Raw genomic sequence first — 24050 nt, forward strand, 5'->3', positions numbered from 1 at the left:
GGCTCCAAGATGGTCATGGTTCATGGGTAGACGCGGCCAGTGAGTGCGGTTAATGCCATCACACCTCACGCCTCACCCCTCGCATCCTTACGCGATATCCGTTACAAGGCTGCCACTCCAACCTCCACGGTTGCGCGGTGTGGTGGCTGGTAGAACTGAGCAGTAGCCGCCCCCATCCCAGCATTTATAGATGTTACCATACTTGCGGCGGCTCCTATGCCTTGGAAAAGAATACTTGAAATGATGTGTCATCTTGAAAGGTTTGCAGATAACGTCCCAGAAATCCATGTCGTCAGAACGCAGAGTGATTTGCTAGTTTGTCAGCATTCATTTTAGCAGGAAAACTCTGGTCACTTCAACTTTCCCTGTCATCAGCAGTCTTATTTTTTTAGCCATTGGTAGTTTTACTACAGTATTACAGTTGGGCATGAGTTGCCTCTGGTCCGGTTGGGGCACCACTTGTTATCTCCCTCACTTGGCACGCAGGAGGTCGTGAGTTGGATGTCGGCCATGACGATGCCTAGTGTATATTTGGAGTTTGCGTGTTTCATCTCCCCTGTGGTGGTTCGCATGGATACTTCTGTGATGATGATGATGCTGTAAGCCACTTCAATGAGCTGTCGTGTGTTTACGTGGTGGACTGAAAATTAACTCACAGCTCAGTGGACTTTAGTTTCCAATCAGAAACCTCGTACAGATCAAACAAAACAACAGATTACTCGGCTCTTCAACCCAAACACTCCTCCAGCCACCAAAAAGCAAACACCAAACCAATGGGCGACCAGATCATTCTCATATGCAGCACCAAACATCGGGAACAACTCCCCCGAGGCAATCCGCATGCTCGACTCCCATCGTCGCCGCATTCAATTCCCAACTCGACAGCAACAACACGTCTCTTGACGCTTGCATCCAACAACGAACTCACAGTCTAGAACTTGCTTTTAATCTTCTTTTAAACTGCAATAGTTGTTTTTTATGATTAATGATACACTTTGGGATGCTGATTTTGCATCAACCAAAAATAAATTGACTTGACCTTGGTGTTAGCTTTTAGTTTGGGTCCGCAAGGCCACGGGAAAGCGGTCTGCGGGAAATGTCAGCAAATACTGGAACTTGGAGTACATTTAGTCAAATATTATGTTTTTCTTGTAGCAAAACAAAGCAGCCCCCCCAAGTTACAGTACGGTGGGCAAGCATACTCGAACTGGGAGCTGTATCATTCGCGAGGCCCACAAGCCCGGCGCGATGAGCCATTTGAAGAACAGGAGGGGAACCCATGGAGAAGGGGGGGAGGGGATAGGAGCCCACTGACTGCCGCATTCACATGGGCATCGTGCTGGGGGGGTGAGCGAGGGGAAGTGAGTCGTTAAATGAGGGAGGGGTGAGAGGATGGAGGGAGATTGCGAACATGCAGGGAAAGAAAAGGGGAGGGGGGAACTTAGGGTAGTTTAATAAAAATGTAAATGTTGTTGGTGCATGGGAGTCTGTGAAATGTTAAGGGTTTAAATTTCGATTTAAAGCTTTCGGACTGCAGGGATTCATCTTCTTGGTTCTTTCGGTAAAGTCACGTAGAAGGGAAGTAATAAAATAATAAAATAAAACATAATAAATAATTCTCACGACGTTTCGGCCACAACGCAAGCAGCCGTCCTCAGGTGAAGACCAGGTCTGTCGGGGAGACATTCAGACGCTGTCTCCCCGACAGACCTGGTCTTGACCTGAGGACGGCTGCTTGCGTTGTGGCCGAACGTCGTGAGAATTATTTTTATTATGTTTTATTTATTATTTTATTACTTCCCTTCTACGTGATTTTACCGAAAGAACCAAGAAGATGTTAAGGGTTGACAAAGCGACGGGGCTTCATGCTCGTTTCAGCTGCAATTGCGTGGCTGTGGTTTCCAGTGGGCAACAAAACTCGATGCACGCTTGTTTTCTCGCGTGCAAGGGTCCAAATTGTTCAGCCACGTATCCTTTTGGAGAGATAATGCAACACAGTTGTTGGGATTGCATCCGCACATCTTATCTTACTCTATGATGCAATTATTGTAGAGTAGAGTTTGGTAAATAATACACGTTATGTATTATTATGTAATACATATCAAAAAATAGTTCACGTAATTTGACATTTTAGCTGTGAAAAGTAACAGATATTGGTTTGACTGCTGTGCATTAGTGCATTGGTGCATTGCAGGGCATGTGGGAAAACATTCCCCTGTAGTATTATGTGGATTAAGAAGTTGCTTTAATGGATATATCAGAACTAGTTATGTGACGTCTCATTCCACGGGCCATTCTCAAGCACGCAGGGTCATGTGTTGCTCTGAATAAAAAAAGACAAACACAAAAAACCCTCAAATGTGCTCCAGTAACCTCTCACCTTTGGCGTGGTATGCGTACACATGTGGTGTGTGTGTGTGCCCTTTGTAATGTTTGGCCGTGGCTAATGCTCTCCACAGCAATATCAGTCCTGCACTGTTGAAGCTGGCCATTGTCTCGGAACGAAATAATCATGGACAGGGCCTCTTGCCTGATACTCGGAGGACAGTCATAACTGTGGGCGTATGTACGATGTATGTGTTTGGGGGGAGCAGTCGTGTCGCGCGCTGCACTACGAACCCGGCAACCCGAGTTTCGATTCCCGTTCACGGCCAACACCAGTGACGATTTTGTGAACCGGACCTGGGCCTCTCCTAGGTCGACTCAGTCTCAAACGAATACCTCGTGTGCAGTGCCGGCCTTCGCAGGTGCTCGTTAACAGCACTTGCACCCCACAGTCTGTTAAGGCAGTACGGGGGATCTTTGTCTTTCTTGTGGTTAGTCTGCTGCACGATTAACCCGGTGACTTGAGCATTGAACTTCTTTCGCACCCTACGTAGCCAACCGTACCAATCGGATTGCTGCATTTGCTCCCCCTACCCCCCCAGGCCTGACGGTGCACGTGGACAAGCGCATGACGCTGGCAGCGTTCAAGCGCCACCTGGAGCCCGTGGTGGGGGTGTCCTCCAGCCAGTTCAAGGTCTTCCGCGTCTACGCCAACAACCAGGAGTTTGAGAGCGTGCGTCTCAACGAGACCCTCTCCTCCTTCTCCGACGACAACCGGGTGAGCGCGCGAAACCTGTCCGCCCGGCGACGGGTATATACATAAAGTTCACACGTCAAAGTAAGTACGTACATTCAGAGATACAAACATTTAAGGGCATAAATGATGAAGTACGCACATTTAAGTACATGAAGTACGCTTCCGCGCACTCGTGCCTCGCAGCAAGAAAGGGTTCGGGATTCGATTGTCGACTCGGGCGCCTGTATGCGTAGCGTTGGTATTTGTTCTCTCCCCCTTGTCTATGGGGTTTCCCCCTCAGGTTCTGGTTTGCTCCCACAGTAAAAATAAAATGTAATGTAAAAAACGTTCAACGGAATAAGTATTGGGCCAAACATCCCAGTGATGAAAATAGACCTGCAAATTATTGAATTGGGATTGCACACATAACAACATTGCCCCCCCCCCCCCACCCAAATTATTGAATTGGGATTGCACACATAACAACATTGCCCCCCCCCCCCCACCCAAATTATTGAATTGGGATTGCACACATAACAACATTGCCCCCCCCCCCACCCAAATTATTGAATTGGGATTGCACACATAACAACATTGCCCCCCCCCCACCCAAATTATTGAATTGGGATTGCACACATAACAACATTGCCCCCCCCCCCACCCAAATTATTGAATTGGGATTGCACACATAACAACATTGCCCCCCCCCCCACCCAAATTATTGAATTGGGATTGCACACATAACAACATTGCCCCCCCCCCCACCCAAATTATTGAATTGGGATTGCACACATAACAACATTGCCCCCCCCCCCCCCACCCAAATTATTGAATTGGTGTTGCACACATAACAACATTGCCCCCCCCCCCCCCCCCACCCAATTACTGGGAAAACTGGGCAGGATCCTCCCAAAATAGTCTTGAAGACTCGGTGAGGCTTCTCTGATGCAAACTAGCGTATGAATAAAAGTAGCGCACTGTTATGACGAGTCACGTGTATAATCACTTATTATACTGGTAGGAACCACCTGGTTCCACCAGCCCACAGGAGATTATTGTGTCCGTCCGTCGTGCATCAAAAAATGGGAGGGGTCGAACTTTGTGGGGAGGGGCTGGGTGGGGAGGGAGGGTGGGGAGGGGCTGGGTGGGAGGGGTGGGGCTGGGTGGGGAGGGGCTGGTCACCCCGTGGTGCCCTTATAAAACTCAACGTTTAACCTACTCACGCCGGCTTGTGCCCACCCTCAGTCGGCCATATTTGCGGAATACACCACGCCGCCGTTGACCCTGGCCATTGACCGAGCAACCCAACGTTCCTACCAGCTCCCTCCGCAGGAATGTGTTGATCGTGCAATGAAGCGGTCTTCAATGAGTCGTGAAACCACTTTGCCACCGTATTGGCTGTGTTCTTATAATCAAGGTTCAGGTGTCATCAATATATATAACTACATACCTGTAAATATGTTTCCGTTGCTGATACCCACAGCCATCGCAGGCATACGTTCCTATCTTCTTTTTACCATTGTATAGTCTTGTTTGGCTCTGCTTATTTCTATGCATAGATTCTCTATAGCGACATCTTTTATGACGCGACACATCATTTGTACGTGGAGAGGTTGTGATGTGGCTACTGTACTTGACTCATGATTGTGGAAGGTCACTTTGTTCAAATCCAGGCCTGTGGTCGAATCCACTGGTCGTCTCACCGTTGCCTTTTAAATATTGTTGGGAGGACAACGGTAGCCGTGGAAATTTCCACTTCTCACTACCGGAGGGCTGCACATAATACTGGCCGGGCTTTTGTATGAGTAGACTAGCTGTACTACCCGGCTTCGCCCGGGACTTGTATCCACCACGGCCGGCCGCCTTTGTCTCCCCAGTGGCGATGTTAATACGCTACAGCAGTTACTCGTTTGAGGCAGAGTCGACCTAGGGGAGGTTCAAATAATCGTCACCGGTGGTGGTCGTGAGCGGGAATGGAACTGGGTTCGCCGGGTTGGTAGCGCAGCGTAGCGTTAAGCACTACACCCACCGCTTCTCACACACCACACACACACAGAGACACACACATAGACACACGCAGACACACACAGACAGAGACACACACACACACAGACAGCACGCTAACTACTACACTACCGCTCCCCACACACCACACACGCACACACACAGACACACACACAGACACACACACAGACACACACACAGACACACACACAGACACACACACAGACACACACACACAGACACACACACACAGACACAGGCAGCACGCTAAGCACTACACTACCGTTCCCCCTACACAACACACGCGCGCGCGCGTCCATAGGTACACATACACGCGCTTGCTGCAGACACACACGACTTTCAGGGTGCGTACGGCAGTAAACGACTGAAATAATAAAGCGGCAATGCTGCGCAAGGAACTCCTTAGACCTGCAACACATTTGTGTAATGCGAGCGTAAACACACAAACACATACAAACACATACACAATACACACACACATACATGCAGACACACAGACAGACACATAACACACATACATACACACACATACATACACAGAAACACATACACACACATACATAGACACACACATACATACACACAAACACATGCACACACGTACATACATACATACAGACACGCAGACATACACATAAAGACATACACACATACACATGACCCGGCTTCGCCCGGGACTTGGATCCACGATGCCCGGCCGCCTTTGTCTCCCCAGTGACGATGTTCACACACGACAGCAGTTACGCGTTTGAGGCTGAGTGGACCTAGGGGAGGGCCAGGTCCGTTTCAAATAATCGTCAGCGGTGGTGGGCGTGAGTTGGAATCGAACTGGGGTCGCTCAACCAGCTTAATGACTATTTGTACAAAGAACATATAAAGAATCGATTATAATAACCAGGCTACAGTCCACATTATAGACTGCCAGTACACGCAGTCAGCTTCGTAAGCAGGCTAGAGTGTACATGATAGAGTGGCAGTACGCTCACCGAGCTTAATAAGCAGGCTACAGTCTACATGATAGACTGGCAGTACGCTGACCCAGCTTAATGACTATTTGTACAGTGAACATTTAAGTAATTGATTGTTGGCGCGTTGGGTTTAAAAGTAATATAAATTGCACACATTGTGGTGGGGGTGGAGTGAAGAGTAGGAAACACTTTGATGAATTTACCTCAGAGTGGCGTGGTGGGTGTCGAGGCCTAGTAGCGTGCAGAGCCTGCGGCCTCGCCAAAATTGTCCACCCGGCAGAGGCAGGGTACGGGTGGCGTGCCTTCCCCCCCCCTAGCGCTCCAACAATACTGTGTAATGGCTATTATTTAATTATTTACGGAGCCTATGAAAGTGGCGAAGGCGTGGCTAGCCGTTGGCAGGGGCAACCGCCGTCCAATGAAACTGCAGCCCTTGGCGAAGGCGTCGCTAGCCGTTGCCAGGTCCAATGAAAGCGGCGAAGGCGTCGCTAGCCGTTGCCAGGGGCAACCGCCGTCCAATGAAAGTGCGTATGGTCCGAAATCCACACACACACAGACGGACAGACAGACATTCACGATTTTATATATATAGATGTTGATGTAAGTTGTGGTTGCTGTACAGTAAATAACCTCCACAATGCCTCTCCATTTATAGCATTGTAATCCAAAAGCTAAGATTGTTACATATGAAAATAAATTCACAAGCCCACATTCTGATTTCATCTTGTAATACTATGTATATGATCTTACAATGCCATAACTGACCAGGTTGAAATATTTATGTTGAAAGTACAGTAAACATGTCCTTTTCTTTTAATAGCACTTTGCTGACTGAAAATGCAGCTGTGTTTATAGTTGTGTTCAGCTTGTTGACTCCAAGGACAGTCATTAATCTAGAGGGCATTTGAGTCACATTTATTTAAATAATTATTTATTGAGATGGCTGTGGGGTGGCTTAGGTCACAGCAACTGAGTTTGCACTACTGCCCACCTGGGTTCGAATCCAGTTGGCTGCTCATGATTCAACCTGGTTCTCGAGTGTCGTTGGCTTGGTGGCCTCAGCCCGATCACCGATGGCTGTGCAAACAACACCCACCAGGTTAAATTTGGTCCCCACATAAGTTGGCGAAATTACAGCCGTGCTAATTAATATATTTGTTTGACTCTCATACAAAGAGCATTACTCTCGCATGACAGTGGGTGGGAAAGTATGGATGCGATTGTTACATGCATGATGCGGGTGAAGGATAACAAACTAAATGCAGAGCATACTATGAGACCTCCTTTACCAGTAGCAAAATATAGTAATAGGTTTTTACCCTTTCTACTGGTACAAAAACTGACACCTTTATACAAATGCTTACCCCGAGCTTTCAATACTCTGATAGTGCGCTGTCTTTTAGTTTTCACGCCTTTTGGTGTCATTTGGTCCAACACCAATGGAGACTAGGCTCTAAGAAAAGCTGACTCGGGTGTGGACCAATCAACTTCAAGGACAGTGCATATCATTATCATCATCAGAGTTGTTTCTTTTTGTTTGCATTTTGACTGCTTGTGTTGTGATTATTGCAAACATGATGCCTTGTATAAAGGTGTCAGTTATTGTACCATTTGAAAGGGTAAAAACCTATTACTATAAACGCAGAGCGTTAAAAAATTGTCAATACAAGTAATTGCAATTTCAGGCTAGAAATAGTGAGACTTGTCCAGATCTCGTGAACACTTTTGGATATTGTGCCCTGTAAGGCTTACACGTCTCGCTTGTGCCCGTGGATGCGTGCGTGCGTGCGTGCGTGCGTGTGGTTGACGGTGTGCGTGGCGCGTGCAGGTAACCATTCGGCTGGGCCGCGCTCTTAGAAAAGGGGAGTACCGCGTGAAGGTTTACCAGCTGCTGCTCAAGGAGCCCGAGGTGAGTGGTGACGCCCGTGTGTCTTGTGAGGTCCTGTCAACATCGCAACAACAAGTGGACACGATAAGTGAACAGGCAACCGTTGGAAATCAGGGGGAAGAGAGGGGTCAAGCTAATAGGGCAGAACAGCCTAGCCTACTTGTAACCTGAAACAAAATAGCTTACCCCTTGAGTCTAACCCTAACCTCACCACTGGTTTTAATTTTCACTTTTGGTCGTCTCAGTACGACGGATGTTAGCTTGCACATTCGGTAGACTGGCAATCTGTATGTACTGTCTGTTGACGTGTCATGCCGCCGGTTTGACATAGCCGTGTGAGAGCAGCGTGGTTTAAAAGATAAGAACAACGTTACTTTAGAACAGGGATCGGCAACCTGCAGCTCCAGAGCCGCATGCGGCTCTTTAAGGACTGCCGCTTCGTGGACGTTGTTCATGAAGGACCACGTCTCGTATTCACGTGCATTGCAACTCTTGAAATATGCCTCTTCTTTTTATTGTGGTTGCCGACCACTGCTTTAGAAGTAGGTCCAGTAGTCGGTTCAAATGGGCGAATCATTGACGTCTTATTTTTCTGCCAGTGGCAGTAATAAAAATCGATGTGATTTTGATTAACCTTTGTATTTTATAATTTCACTGCAGCAGAAAATGTTTACAGTAGCAACGTTACAGCCACGTAAGGATGATATGTCAGACATTTCTGAGCTAAACAAGATATATTGGGGATAAGTTGCCACCTATATTATTTAAAATAATTGATGTATATTCCGGTCATGATCGATATGTACCTTTGTAAATGCCGAGGCAGCCTAAAAAAAATAGATTGTTTACATATAGCAGCACCCTTTATCTAAATTGCCTCTCACAATCGCTGAGGAACCCCAGACAGGCTGGAAGCCAGCAGCCAGGTGGCAAGCTGGCACTACCAACAGTTGTCCAAGCTCTGCAGTCCTGTATGTTTGTAGAACTTCTTTTGCACCGTACGTAGCCAACCGTGCAAATCGGAGGTGTGGGGCAAGACAATAAACTGAGGAACAAAAGCAGTTCTAAATAAATGAGACGTTTTCAGGCAATCTAGATTGAATCAATGAGTGATTGTGCATTGTTGGTGCGTTTTTCTTTATCAAAACATTGATCAACGGCAATACAAAAATTATATATTTACACGGCTGCTGCTCGCTCGCTTGCTGGCCACTGACTTGGTGCCCGCATTGTCAGGGCAAGTGAACCAACAATACATAATAACACTGGATGACATCTTCTATATATTCACTGCCCATTCTACTCGACTCACTTTTCCTAATTTTCATGTTGTTTCTCATGATCCGCATATTTGTTTTGTCCTGACCACCTACCGTCCATTCCATTACGCTGGATATTCGAGATCTGACTGTAATCGTGTGCAATGTGTGCTGCAATGCCCTCTACCCTAGCCATGCAAGTTCCTCCTGGACACCGTATTTGCCAAGGGCATGTCCGTACGGCAATCCAAGGAGGAGCTGCTGCCACAGCTGCAGCAGCAGTGTGCACTGCACCTGAACATTGACAGGTGAGTGTGCTCGGCTCACCGCTGCCCCTGAACCTGGGTGTTGAGGTGACGGAAAGACAGATAATGCCCTTTAACAGACTGTCGGGGTCTACTGCTGTTCACGAAGATCACATATGTAGGCCGGCACGTTACGAGAATGGGGTGGGTGACCAACCTTCCACACCCGGCCGCCTTTGTCTCCCCAGTGTTGATGTTTACACACTGCACCAGGGACTCATTTAAGGCTGAGTCGACCTAAGGGGAGGCCCAAGATCGGTTCAAATATGCGCCGTTTTTATTGGTCGTGAGCGGGAATTTAACTCGGTTTGCCCGGGTTCGTTGCGCAGCTTTGCGCCGCCGTTCCCCACAACTGGCACGCATCTATTCACGTGCCTCTCAGCTGATGGCAATAACGTGCAATACGAGCAGACATTGGTACCATCAACAACAAACGCCATTCGCCACTAAGTGGCGGTGATGTCACCACGGCGCTTGTGCCAGGCTATGTGCACTTTTGAGGTTATGTGAAGTCTCACAGGCGTTTGGACAGGCAAAACTAACTTTTAATCAAAACTTCAAAAATCCAGCTTTCAACCCGTCAATTCCAAGCCGTAGCTTGGTGACGTTGGGGCGGAGGGGGGGGGGGAGGTGGCTAAGTGTGCGCGTGTGTCCAACTTTGGTCAGGTTCCGTTTGCGGAAGAAAACGTGGAAAAATCCCGGGACGATCTTCTTGGACACGCAGACCTACGAAGACGACATCCCCATCTTCAGCAATTGGGAAGTGTTTCTCGAACTTCTGGAAGGTAATCATCATTATTTTTCTCCTCTTGGTATTTGCGCCATTATTAAAACGCAACGATATCACGAAGACGCCGTTTCACCGACAGGTATAGCCTGTCCATAGGGGCTGTTATTGATTTGCGATTTTACCAAATGAATGAATTTACGATACTTTTTCATATTTGCTAATTGTGGATTATGACGCCGATACGTGGCCTCGTCTTTTTTTCCCGACGAACGTCACCGCATCTTCTGGTGAATAGACGCGTCGCATTAACCAGGGTGGCTACGGGCGGCTCATGAACCGCGAACGGCTGCAACAAGCGGGCGAGCGGCGCGCCGCTGTGCGGCCACGTCACCTCGGTGCCGGTTTGATGCGGTAACGAGTGTGTGTGTCTCCCACAGCTCCAGAGCGTATGGTGTGCATGTCCCAGCTGGCTGTGCTAGCGCGACGCTGGAAGCCTTCGACGCTGGTGCTGGAGCCGTTCGAGGAGGTTGTCCTGGAGAGCAACAGCGTGGATGAGCTCAAGGAAAAGGTGCAGCTTGTGTTTAAGGGGGGGCAGGGATGGAAACCCATTGTGTGTGTGTGTGCCCCAAGGTCCTGGCTATCTGTGGGCAGATCCACAAATGAGGCAATCTCAAAGTAAAAACAAAAAAAATAACACGTGGTGTCCTTTTAAAGGTCATGATCAATAGTCTGTTAAAATATGGCTTGCTATTGATTTGACGCATGATGGCTAACCAACACCATCCCAACGTGGATAAAAAAAGTCATCCCGAGTACGTCCGACACCATGGAACAGAAAGTCCGGCACTTTACCATCCGGAGTGCTCTACTAACCGGCAAGTGTTATAGACGGCGACAGCAGAGAACCGCCATGAGGCTGTGTAACAAGTACAACTCTCGATAACCGGCGTATTTGATTAACCGCCACCCTCCATTCCCCATGGATGGCTAGTTAAGAAAGCTCTGTGCTCTATTTTGTGGCCAATTCTCCATTGCCAAATGAACATAGGACACATTGTTTAAATGCTCAAGTAATTTTCCACTTTATGCTTATACCTATACCACCACTTGCCTCTTCAAAGTATCCGAAATCTACACGCCCGGAGCGTACGTCTAAAGTTTACACACCCGCCGTCCTCCCCCTTCCCCCCACCCCCCTTGTCTGCATTGTCGGCTGGTGTAAATGTTACCCGTGATAACGTAGCCCGAGAAAAAAAATCTCCACGGAGTTTGGCATCAAACGGTAAAATGAGTTGCTTAACAATCCCCTCGGCGTGCGCGTGGCGCGCTGCTCAAAGGCGCTCGCGTCGCGAGCGCGAAAAGGTCGCGAGGTCAAACAGCTGCGTGCGGCGTCAACTAGCATCTTCAATCGGTGCTAGCGGTGTTTGAACGCTTCCTCCTGTTGGGTCTCGATAGAGAGGATGCTTTTATGAAGTTAAATATTTGTTGAGAACCCCCGATGACGTCCCTCAATGGAATAACTTTGTATATTGGTGTATTTTCTTATCTTTTTCAGCTCGGTAAACTTGGTCAGATTTCTCCAGAAGATGTTGAATTTGCAAAGGTGAGAACTCTTTCCGGTGTAAAACGGGGGGGAAATCTGCCGCCAAGTTTTCCAATACTCACGCGGGAAAACGGTTCTACCCATGAGCTCGATACCACCGGATTTCCAGTTGTCATTTGTTCAGTTAGAATTGTTTGCCAAGTTGATAGGATTGATAAAAAAAAAATGTCATTGCATAAAATACTTGACCAGGATATGAAATGATGCGTTGAACATTTTCCTCCAGCAATTACGATGCAATGAATGTGACATAGAAATGACATACTCCCATGTCGTCTTCTTCCCTGCCTTCAGCAACCGGCACTGACCAGCAGTGGATTTACAAAAGGGCTGTGCAGCAAACCCTTGATATTCGCGCGTTTTATAAATCGCGGTTTTGCGTTATTCGCGGGTGCTGTGTTTTAAATATTCGCGGCCATAGCTCGCGACCACCCAACGAGAAGTACAGTAGTGTACGTACTGGGGTGAGGCATGGATCGTGAGGCCGTGAAAGTTGCCCCACTCGCGATGTCTGCCACACTGCTGACGCGCGCGACTGCTCTCCTTGACGATTTGTTTTGAATTTCGTACTAGATACTAATTATATGCTCATGTTAATTTTTTATTCGTCGATATTTGCACTTTTCAATGTCTGTGCATCATTATTAAAGGCACGTTAAATCACACAATACTATACAATACATGTATTCATTAATATATACATAGAGCTTTACATTTTATTTTTAAACCTAATATATGTTTGTGTCCCTTAACCCTATTTTCCTCATTAGCTTTAAATATTAATATTTGCAACATTCTCCAGGAGCATGTCCCTGCAAATATTAAGGGTTTACTGTGCATGTATATGTCAAACCTTTTTCCTTTGGGAGACTGGCACTCGCAACTGCCATGGGATTGTGTAATTGACTGCTGAATCATTGGCACAGACATATCCTCATGGTGGTTTGCATGTGTTGAACTCTTTTGGCTCCGTACTTAGCCAACCGTGCTAATCGGAGGTTGGGGGGAGGGGAAGAACAACAAACTAAACACATGAAGCAGTTCTAAAGAAATTAGTTTTCAATTTAGATTTTAAAATGTCAAGCTCCAGTGGCTTCCTAATATCGGAAAGAAGAGCTTTGCAGATGGCCGCAGAAGCACATATCTGAAAGTGCGCGATGCAGTGACAGTGTTTGTTCGACGGTTAGCCTAAAGCCGCTGCTGCGAGGATGACCGGAGTTCACGTGACGGTTCATTTTGAGCCAAGAACCTTGTGTGGTCTTCTTGGTTCTTTCGGTAAAGCCACGTAGAAGGGAAATAATAAAATAATAAAAATTAAACATAATCAAATAAGTCTGTCTTTCAGACCTGTTCTTCACCTTAGGATGGCTGCTTGCGTTGTGGCCGAAACGTCGTGAGAATTATTTTATTATGTTTTATTTTTAGTTTATTATTTCCCTTCTACGTGACTCTACCGAAAGTACCAAGAAGATGAATCCCTGCAGTCACGAAAGCTTTAAATCGAAATTTAACCTTGTGTGGTTTGAGCAGAGCGGCCACTTCACTTTGTTTCCCTTCTACCGAGGCTCGTAGTAATTTAAATGTAAGGAAGACCCTTTGCCTGTGGCTGTCGAAACCGCATCCTTCAGCAGCGCGCGGTGTGTTGTGGGAACAGGGCCGCGGGACGTTCCCATGCGACATCTCTGTGCTCGAGATTCACCAGGACCTGGACTGGAACCCTAAGGTGACCACACTCAATGTGTGGCCACTCTACATCTGCGACGATGGAGCTGTTGTCTTCTACAGGTAACCTTGCCCCCCCCCGTGTGGTGGGCAAACAATTTGTTTGTCGTTTTATATCAGTTACCTAAACAATTCGGTCTAGTTTCACGGCAGTGCGGCAGATGAAATCTTCCTGTTAAAAAAAAATGTCGATCACTTCTCATTGCCCGGTTTGTGGCTACAGTGTTTAGTCCCTTCATGAGGACAGATTCAAATTCCCCTCCATGCGCTGGCCTCCGTAGATGAACATGGAGTTCCACCGCATGCATTGGTGCCTCGGTAGCGAGATGTTAACGACCTTACCTGGTGGTATATAGGAGGTTGTGGATACTATCCCTATCCTGTGCTCGTGTGGATTTTTCGCCGAGTCCTCCGGTTTTCCCCTCCACATTTAGAATCAACGTGCCTTTCGAGTATTTGGCTGCAATAAATACCCACGTGATAAGCCACTTGGTTGAGCTATCATTTGTGGCCAGGTCGCTTCTGAAAAGAGCTACATAGCCACAGTGGGCCTTACCTGGTAAAATAAAAATAATTTGCTTTTCTTCGCCAACGGCTCCCACCTCTCAAATCGAAGCGAGGGGCCTCGTGCACGGTTTGATACCACTAGAGGGCGCTAGTGCTGCGTGCCTGAATGTGATAAGGTTGTGACTTGGTGGACCGTGGTGAATTTACACCCCCTCCTACCTAATACCGAATCCCACATCTTCACGGCAAACATTTGATTACAAATACGCATTGGCTCCAAGCACAGGACATGTGTTATGTCTTGCCTGTAACTTCTGCGCTACTGCTCACCCGTATAGTCATATCTTACACCTGCGATAAGTCACACTCACAGGCGAGATAAAATAGTGAACGAGGAGGGATCGCTGCCCCAAAAGTGTCGCCATATGGTCTCCTTGGGCCTGGATGGCTACTTTCTATTCCAGCTTCCAATCGCACTCAGTGCTGCTTAACATCAGTGGAGTCTCGGACGAACGTACAATTTAGTCGAACGTCCCTTTAAATCAGAGCGAGGTGTTTTTGCATGCTATGTGTGCCAACAGGCAGTACCTATGCCGTTGCCCTTTCCCCGCTATCCGATTAGCACGGTTGGCTACGTACGGTGCGAAAAAGTTCAACAAACTTACGCACGCGACAAATGCTACCATCGTAGCTTTACCGTTGTCTGCACGCGCCGTCACCACCGTCGACGCTGATCATTCCCCGTGTTGTCGTCGCCGGTGCCGCCGTAGGAATCGCGACGAGGCCATCCAGGAGCTGTCGGACGAGCAGCGCAGCGAGCTGCAGAAGAAGGAGAGCATGCGGCTGCAGCGGACGGGGGGCCAGCAGGTGCCGTACTCGCCGCGCAAGGAGAAGGCCCTCAAGATCTACGTGGACGGCGGGGTCACGCGAGAGTAGTGCCCGGCCGCTGCCGGCGCCCGACCCGGCTTGGCTTGAAACTCGACGACGCAGACCCAGGGGGAGCAGGCCTGGCGCGGCGCCGATTGCCTTTGCGGGGACGGCATGGCAAGCGCGGACATGGTTGGGGTGCTCATTCGCCACGAAAGGGAGAGATGGGAAGGAGGAGGAGCAGCAGGGGAGGCGTGTAGCTGTGGAGGACTGTACCAGGCCCCCCCTTTCTTTTCCAAGAAATTGTTTGGGTTTTATTTCAACTTGGCTCGGTTGTTTACGTTACGCTTTGGTGGCCACGCAAAACATTTGTCCCGACGTGATTTCTTGTATTCGGTAACTGACGCTAGATTTGGCACCAACATACGTTGCGTCTGATTTTTCTTTGTACCGCATCTGAGGGTTGAGATCTTGACTAGAAGGCAAAAAGCTGCTACCCTTTTCAAATGTGACGCGTGTGACCGAAGTTGATTGAAGGCATGGATTTAAATGGTAAGTGAAATTGGCATGTTTGTTTCTTTTGTCCATGTGCATATACAATCATCTCGCATATACAGTAGCAACCGATTCGTTTGAACATTAAAACAGTATCCTTTCATGAACCTACGGCTGCTCTCTATTTTGAGCTTTTTAAACGTCCGAGAACGATGTTCACATGCATCTGCAATGGGTCGTAAGTCACGTGCTGAAAACCCAATGGAATAACATTTGCCACTGTGCTAGTAATGCTGAACATTCAGTCCAGCCTTGTTTTGGGACTACTACCGCACTGTAAATGAAACTGCGCACGGCATTTCACCATCTCATGTAACCCAGAAGTATGACCGTTTAAACATGTGTCATATGTTACAGGACATTGCACGGTCACTGGTTTGTGGAAACCCTTTGTGAGATTTGTAATTACGAGGCAATGAGACAACACTGAAATGCTGCTACATGCAGAACGAGAGCTTAGCTCATGCTTTGTTCATTATTGATTACAAGTCTTTGTTTTACCCCTCTTTGAGTTAAATTTTGCTCTGTTGTGTTCCCCCACCCCCCATAAGAAGGTACAATGTGGTTTTGGTTGTGACTGCTGATTGCCTGGCATCTCGCGTTGTATTTAACTTAAGCGCTCGTGTAATTACTGGTGTTTATGACTTCTGGTTTCAACGACTTGGCAGCAGTCGTCGATATTAGATGAATAAAGAGCAACATGTGGATGAAATAACCTGGAAAATAAAATGGTGTCACTCTGCCATTTTATTTGCTATACAATAAACAGTATCAATGAAAAATTAGCGAGTTTCCTTTCAAGCGTCGTTTTTTTTACTCGCAAATGCAGCGCAGCTGTTAAACATAAAAACACCTCGATGAGAGAAGCCTTGATTCACGGAGCTTGAGAAACAGCGGCGGGCACAACAAATGCGAAAGCTTGCAAGCTCAGTTTTTGAGTATCTTCATCTTCTGATGCCGTTACAGAGCTGGAGACCCACCGCGGACACGCCAAATGCAAAAGCTTGCGGCTCACTCTGAGAATCTTCGTATTCCGATACAGTTTTTTTAATGAAGCGAGGTATTTTTGCTACACCTTGCTCTTTACCCACGCAAGGTTTCTGAAGGGCCACAGCTGTGGAGGACAGACATCGTAGGTTGGGCTCAGACTTATGAACCACAACACGAATTCTATCTTCTCATTAACACTGCCGTAGAGCATCAATGTATATATGATGCACTCACATTGATACATGTGTAGTGGGTTCCACGGAGACTGGAGACGTCTTTTAGAGGCAACACGGTTTATTATAATCTTAAACAAGAACTCCCCTTAACTCCCACTACCTCGGGAGGTCCAGCCTCTGGGCTAGCGTGCCCTCACACTGGGATTCCTGGCTCTCAGCCCTCCACCTAGCAGTGCCCTAGGGGAGGCTCAACTGACCCGGGTCTCGACCACTGGTCCACGCTCGGCCCCAGCCCTTACAAGGACGTCGGGTCCCGGGGTCCCAGGGTCCTAGCCTAGCTGGTCTTCGGTTCTTCGACTTCAGAGCACTGCCCTGAGCCGACCTGAGAGCCGCCTTTTATACACCGCTCGGGGTCTCTCGACCTCTGGTACCGCCCCCTTTCTGGAACCTTCCAGTGGGCTCTGGAAGAACTCCCCAACCCCTCACCTGGGGTCGGGAGGGGGGGAGAACCCGGCCCCTCAACGGTCCGGCTCCCTCCGTCTCTCCCCAGGTCAGGGTGGCACCCCCTATGGGCCTGTGCCCGCACCTACAGGTAAGTAGACACCGGGCGGTGTGTGTGTTATGTATTTCGGTCGGTACTGTCTCCATCGTTATTTGAACCGCAGACAGCGAGTTCACCAGGGGGGCCATTCCTACTCTGCCCTCTCACCCCCTCCATACCTCTGGACACCCTTCTCAGTCAGCCTCTTCAAGAGGAGTCCTCACTCAAGTTAATCTTCCTCGCGTAAAACGTTTCAATTGGGCCTTTTGCTCGTCTGTCTTAGGTGGTTCTGCCTTTGATGATCTACCCAGCTACAGCCATGGGGCTTTCACCAGGGTTCAACATATCTTCAGCAGCCACTTGTGTCCATGAATTAGCTTGGTGTTTCCTACGCTCGCACACTTTGAATTAGCTGTCACCAATGAGCTGATCTCAGACTTGCCTACCTTAGGCCTGTTACGCGTTGGGGGGGTTTGTCCTCCGTGAGACGATTATAACCACTCAAAATCAATCTAGATGTCCTACCAGGCAGCACGGCGGAATTGTCAAAGTTCTCCAAGGCCACTGGGTGAAATATTAACGATCGTGATCAAGAGTTTGGTGGTTCTTGGTAGTCGGTTTCACAACGCAGGCCCCACTGCTGTGCTCCCCCCACACAGCCCATCGGCAGATATTCTCCCGACCGTGTCGCCATCGCTCGCTGAACTCCGGTGGAACTGTGAACAGCCCCGAAATTGCTGCCGAACAGGGCTCGGCGAACGCGACCACCGCCGCCTCCATCAATGGAACGTGAAGAACGGCCCGCAACGAGACTGCAGTCACCAGAGCCGCCAGACCGTGGGTGGATCTCGTGATCCGGCGCTTTCCACGCCGCCGCCGCTTCGCGGGCAACATCATCGACGTTCGCCAAGCCCCTGGCACGGAGCCTGTTGAATGGCGTCACATCACGTCCACACGCAATGTTGCGCATTTTCACCCTGCCATAGCAAAGCCGAAGTCAACCTGTCCTCGATGGCATCGCCCTGGATGGAGAAAGCACAGCCGTGGACAGGACCCGCTCACTCCAGCTGCTCCCTGGGTGGATGCGCCAGTCTTATTGATTGCCTCCCGCGAACAGCGAGATTGCTTTTCGTATTCCAAGACGGTCAATTGCCTAAAACGTTACCGATTATATAATTTTCGTTTAAAGTCGCTGTTATTGGACTAATATGTTGAGTGTATTCGTTAATTGTGCTTGTGCACCACTGCCAAAGCAGAAACATCACCGAATAATTATGTTTGTCAGTTGCTCTTAGGGTGCCACAGTGGCGAGATGTTAACTACCTCGGCTGGTATGCAAGAAGTCGTGGGTTTGACCCGGACGCCTGCTGTATATTTCGAGTTTCCATGGTCTCCCCTTGGTCGTGTGAATTTTTTTCCGGGTCCTCCGGTTTTTCCATTTTTCCATTTAAAATCAAAATGTGTTCGGAGTATTTGGCTGCTGCTATCAATTTCAATGTGCTAAGCCACTTCGTTGAGCTATCATTAGTGATAGCCAGGTCGCTTCTGAAAAACGGCTATTGTAGCTCAGCGGGCATTACCTGGTAAAATAAAAGATAGTTTAGATTTCAACGTCGCAATGTTTAAAATTCAATTGGAAAGACGCTGGAGAGATTGCAGCTTGCCCCTCTCCTGGTGAAGGGGAGAAGGGAATTTCCTGTACTCCCCCACCCTTCCCTGAGCCAATGTCCTCATGTGGAGCTCAACAGCGAAGGTGCTCCAGTCCTCCAAGAGGGTGGCGATAATTGGCTCCTCTCGCGCGGTTGATCTGTGAACGTGCCCATGTGTCACGTGCCGAATCCCAATGTCGCCCAAAGGCCCCTTCCCCCCCCCCCCCAGAAGATTTGTGCCTGGCATGGCCGTGGCTTAATTGTCGTTCTTGGTGTAATCTAAGAAGAGGTTTTACCATATTCTGGCATTAGGATGTTAAAACACCAAATAGATCCTAGATTTGAAGCTTTCGTGACTGCAAGGATTCAGCTATCGTGCTGTGACGGTTCCACCTGAAGACGGAAGCTTGTGTTTGCCTTCGAAACGTCGTGATTTTTATTTTATTTGTATAAATTTTTATTTTTTATCTACGTGACTTTACGGAAAAACCTAAGAATACCAAATAGATAACTGTTTGCAAGGCATCAAGTCTGCATTAACCACCACATACTAGTGGCAAACCATGCAAACAAAGATGCTCTGATAATATACACATTCTTTTTGTACTGTTCGACTACTGGCGTCCTCTGGTCTAACACTGGTAGTGAGACTCGGCCATCAAGAAGGCTGCAGTCTTTGGTGTAGGCCAATCCGTTTCAAAGACAATGCACACATAATCAGAGCATTGTGCATGCTTGCCACAAGTACGTGTGGTTAATGCAGACTTGATGCCTTGAAAAAAATGTATCTGTTTGGTGTTTTAACATCTTAACACCTGTTTTATTGCCACAAATATTCTTATTTTTCATCATTTTTGATACCGGAAAAAAAGGCCCCATAGATATTCGTGTAATCTCGTCGGTTTCCCGCTGAGCCCCGCGTGTGCCACCAGCCAGAGGAATGTGCGCTCTGCTGGCCAGCGGTGGTGGTGGTGGAGTAGCTTCCGTGTGTTTGACATTTACATTTGAGTCGGAGGTCGCAAACGGGTTTTGATTCCTTACCCGTACCCGGCCGCACCAGGGTCGCAAATGGGTACCCGTTCCCTACCCGTACCCTACCCGAAATGAGTGACAAACGGTTACTCACCAGTGACTCACGGTCTACCCGTACCCGGCCGCACCAGGGTCGCAAACAGACGAGTATCGGGTAGGGTACGGGTATCGGGTACCCGGTTGCGACCTCTGATTTGAGTCCAGTGCCGGAAGCTGCGGTGAACCTGCCGCGGCGTAACGGTTCGTAACACTGGATTTGGAATCCAGAGGTTCTCGAGTTAGATTCCATCTCCCGGTAAGGAAATTAAATGAACGGTGCGGCTTTTTGTTCTGTTTAAATCTTCCCCATCTCTTGTCAACGCGGCGGCCTATTGGCAGGTGGTTGTGTGGTGGCGTCAAGTGTGGGCACCGCCACTGCCTCCAAGACATCTCGCCATGGTCCGGTAGATCTTGCGAAGGCCCTTCCACCAGCAGTGGTGTCAGTGAGCTATTGCAGGGCTGCACCTTTGACATTTGACCAAGGCTACATCGATGTGGAAAGTCAACAGTGGTCCTATGGAGAGTAGCCCTCGTCATGGAAATGTGGAGTTGCCACTGCTGGCCCCGGTGTGTTAATGGAGATATGTGCTGCCTAATTGTTTTGTCGGGGCCGAGGTTCGATTTCCGATTGGGGTGCCTCTCTGTGTGTCGTTTCTATGTTCTCCCTCTGCGTTGCGTGGGTTTGCTCCGGGTTATCCGGGTTCCTTCCATAGCTAAAAACCCCATACAATGGAACTGGTTTTGTCCACACTTCACAATGCTGAAAACTACCTGCAATGACTCAATTGGGAGTACACAACAACAGCATCGACCACGCACCCGCTCTGGTGGCTCAGGGGTTTTAATGGGACTTGCCGCCTCGGTGGCGAGATGTTGACTACCTCACCTGGTATGTAGAAGGTCGTGGCTTCGATCCCAACCCTGACTGCCTAGATTTGGAGGTTGCGCGTGCTCCCCGGGTCCATCGGGTTTTCTCTCCACGTCTGCTATGCATCTCGACACGATAAGCTACTTTGTTGAGCGATAATTTGTGAACAAGTCGCTTCTAAAAAGAGTCGTATTGGGCCTTGCTCTGGTAAAATACAAAATAGTAAAACGTTTTCTGCGAAAACTTGGCAGGACCCTCCTGGAAACGAGTTGCGACGTTGAGAGTTTCCCTGAGTAGAAAGAAAAACGTGTAATGATAATAATTGTCCAATCTCATTGAGTCGGAATACTGCTCCATCTTCTTGCCAACGTGCCAATCACAATCCGTCTCTCCTCCGTGCTGACGAGCCACCACTGCTCTTAGGCAATGCACTCTTCTTAATTAATGTACTTCATGTTCTCTTGTCCACCGTGTGAGGCCGCTGCTAATGGCGGTGAAGTGTTTTCGGCCGGTGCAATTAGCCGCAGCTGAGAAGAAGCCATTAATTACAGACCCCTGCAATGAATGCCCTTCTTCCTCGGCGCTGTCGTTGACTACCACTGGTTACTGGGACGCTCCCATTGCATGCGAATATTCCAGCGATGTGTTTAGCAAACTAAGTAAGCAGACAGTGTCTCCTTCTAGATTTGAAGCTTTCGTGACTGCAAGGATTCATATTCTTAGGTTTTTTCGGTAAAGTCACGTAGGTAAAAAATTAAAGTTAATAAAAGTAAAATAAAAATAAAATACTTTTATTAACTTTAATTTTTTACCTACGTGACTTTACCGAAAAAACCTAAGAATATAGTGTCTCCTTCACGTATACTCTGGGTCGCGTAAGAAATCATCTTACATTGTTCATGTGCAGGCACTGGCATTGGAAGAAGACGGACGGCCCGTTTGTCTAGTTAGTTATATTCACCACAACTGACGCTCGTGATAATGCAGTTAGCTTACTTGACACCCTTTTAGACTTGGATTTTTTTAAAATAAATATAAATGAATGGAAGAATTGTGATGTATGCCCCTTGATAATACGTCAGTAATAACACCAAGTGTGTGAATGACAGTTAGCTGTAGGCTGATGTATATTTAACCGCTGATGTCCTGGTAGTTCTCGACTTACAAACACCCGCACTTACGAAGACCCGCACTTACGAACCAGCTACTATGAAGTTTGTGTTTTTGTGTTTTTTGAAACATGGACTTAAAATGCGAGCTCGCACTTGCAAAGTGAATCGTGGAACTATTTTGTTCAGTGGAGCGATCCTCAGTGTGATGTAATAAGTCAGCCTCGCGCTGGGAGTGTCTGTGTGTGTGAAAGTGAATGTGTGAAAGTGAGTGTGTGAGCGTGTGTGTGTGAACGTGTGTGTGTGTGAACGTGTGTGTGTGAGCGTGTGTGTGTGAAAGTGTGCGTGTGAAAGTGAGCGTGTGTGTGTGTGAAAGTGAGTGTGTGTGTGTGAAAGTGAGTGTGTGAAAGTGAGTGTGTGAAAGTGAGCGTGTGTGAAAGTGAGCGTGTGTGAAAGTGAGCGTGTGTGAAAGTGAGCGTGTGTGAAAGTGAGCGTGTGTGTGTGAAAGTGAGTGTGTGAGCGTGTGTGTGTGAAAGTGAGTGTGTGTGTGTGAAAGTGAGTGTGTGAAAGTGCGTGTGTGAAAGTGAGCGTGTGTGAAAGTGAGCGTGTGTGAAAGTGAGCGTGTGTGAAAGTGAGCGTGTGTGAAAGTGAGCGTGTGTGAAAGTGAGCGTGTGTGAAAGTGAGCGTGTGTGAAAGTGAGCGTGTGTGTGTGAAAGTGAGTGTGTGAGCGTGTGTGTGTGAAAGTGAGTGTGTGAAAGTGAGTGTGTGAGCGTGTGTGTGTGAAAGTGAGTGTGTGAGCGTGTGTGTGTGAAAGTGAGTGTGTGAGCGTGTGTGTGTGAAAGTGAGCGTGTGTGAAAGTGAACGTGTGTGAAAGTGAGCGTGTGTGAAAGTGAGCGTGTGTGAAAGTGAGCGTGTGTGAAAGTGAGCGTGTGTGTGTGAAAGTGAGCGTGTGTGTGTGAAAGTGAGCGTGTGAGCGTGTGTGTGTGAAAGTGAGTGTGTGAGCGTGTGTGTGTGAAAGTGAGTGTGTGAGCGTGTGTGTGTGAAAGTGATGGAGTGATGTGGTACAGGAGGACGTGGAGCTGAGTGGACTTGCCGATGACTGGTACCAGCGGTGTCAAGATCGGCCTCAGTGGAGGAGGCTCGTGAAGGACGCTACTGGGCAGTTGGAGGCAGTCGCCCTCCAACAACAACGGAGGGCGGAGGAGCGACGCTCACAACAACGAGCGGAGCGCCGGGTGGCTAAAGCACAGCAAGTTGGCACAGTAGGGGGCACAGGTGGTGCATCAGCCAGTCATCTCGGTCATCTCGGTCAGTCGACCAGTGGCACCTGGGTCTGCCCCGTGACCTCCTGCCAGCGGGCTTTCGACACTTCACGTGGCCTCAAGGTGCACTTGGCCTGGCACAAGCATCGTGGTGACGTCACCGCCACTTAGTGGCGAATGGCGGTTGTTGTTGTTGTTGTTGTTGTGTGAAAGTGAGTGTGTGAGCGTGTGTGTGTGAAAGTGAGTGTGTGTGAAAGTGAGCGTGTGTGAAAGTGAGTGTGTGTGAAAGTGAGCGTGTGTGAAAGTGAGCGTGTGTGAAAGTGAGCGTGTGTGAAAGTGAGCGTGTGTGAAAGTGAGCGTGTGTGTGTGAAAGTGAGCGTGTGAGCGTGTGTGTGTGAAAGTGAGTGTGTGAGCGTGTGTGTGTGAAAGTGAGTGTGTGAGCGTGTGTGTGTGAAAGTGAGTGTGTGAAAGTGAGTGTGTGAGCGTGTGTGTGTGAAAGTGAGTGTGTGAGCGTGTGTGTGTGAGCGTGTGTGTGTGAAAGTGAGGGTGTGAGCGTGTGTGTGTGAAAGTGAGTGTGTGAGCGTGTGTGTGTGAGCGTGTGTGTGTGAAAGTGAGTGTGTGAGCGTGTGTGTGTGAGCGTGTGTGTGTGAAAGTGAGTGTGTGAGCGTGGGGGGACACGGGGGGGAGGGAGAAAGAGGCTCGGGAGGGGGAGGGAGGTGGAGACGCGAGGGGGGAGATGGGGACACCGGGAGGAGGTTGTCGAGACGTGAGGAGGCACGAGGAGGGAGCGATGGAGACGTGAGGTGGGAGGGGGAGGAGGAGGAGACACGAGAGGGAGGAGGCGGAGTGCCCAGTGAGGAGCTGCTCCTGCTGCTGCTGCTCTGGGTGCGCCAC

General features: G+C 48.6%; 1 protein-coding gene across 1 annotated transcript in view; it reads left to right on the plus strand.

The window, feature by feature from the left end:
• LOC133351318 (ubiquitin carboxyl-terminal hydrolase 47-like) overlaps positions 1–16275 on the plus strand; it is an 18719-nt gene extending 2444 nt beyond the window's left edge. The window contains exons 2-9 of the mRNA XM_061566417.1: positions 2880–3103; positions 7883–7963; positions 9394–9509; positions 10173–10291; positions 10674–10804; positions 11792–11839; positions 13494–13624; positions 14839–16275. Of these exons, the coding sequence (XP_061422401.1) occupies positions 2880–3103; positions 7883–7963; positions 9394–9509; positions 10173–10291; positions 10674–10804; positions 11792–11839; positions 13494–13624; positions 14839–15004 (1016 nt within the window). The 3' untranslated portion in view covers positions 15005–16275. The remainder of the gene's footprint in view (positions 1–2879; positions 3104–7882; positions 7964–9393; positions 9510–10172; positions 10292–10673; positions 10805–11791; positions 11840–13493; positions 13625–14838) is intronic.
• The last annotated feature ends 7775 nt before the right edge of the window (positions 16276–24050 follow it).

This window comes from Lethenteron reissneri, chromosome 37, assembly GCF_015708825.2.
Source record: "Lethenteron reissneri isolate LAM-NWPU_2019-01 chromosome 37, ASM1570882v1, whole genome shotgun sequence".
Taxonomy (NCBI): domain Eukaryota; kingdom Metazoa; phylum Chordata; class Hyperoartia; order Petromyzontiformes; family Petromyzontidae; genus Lethenteron; species Lethenteron reissneri.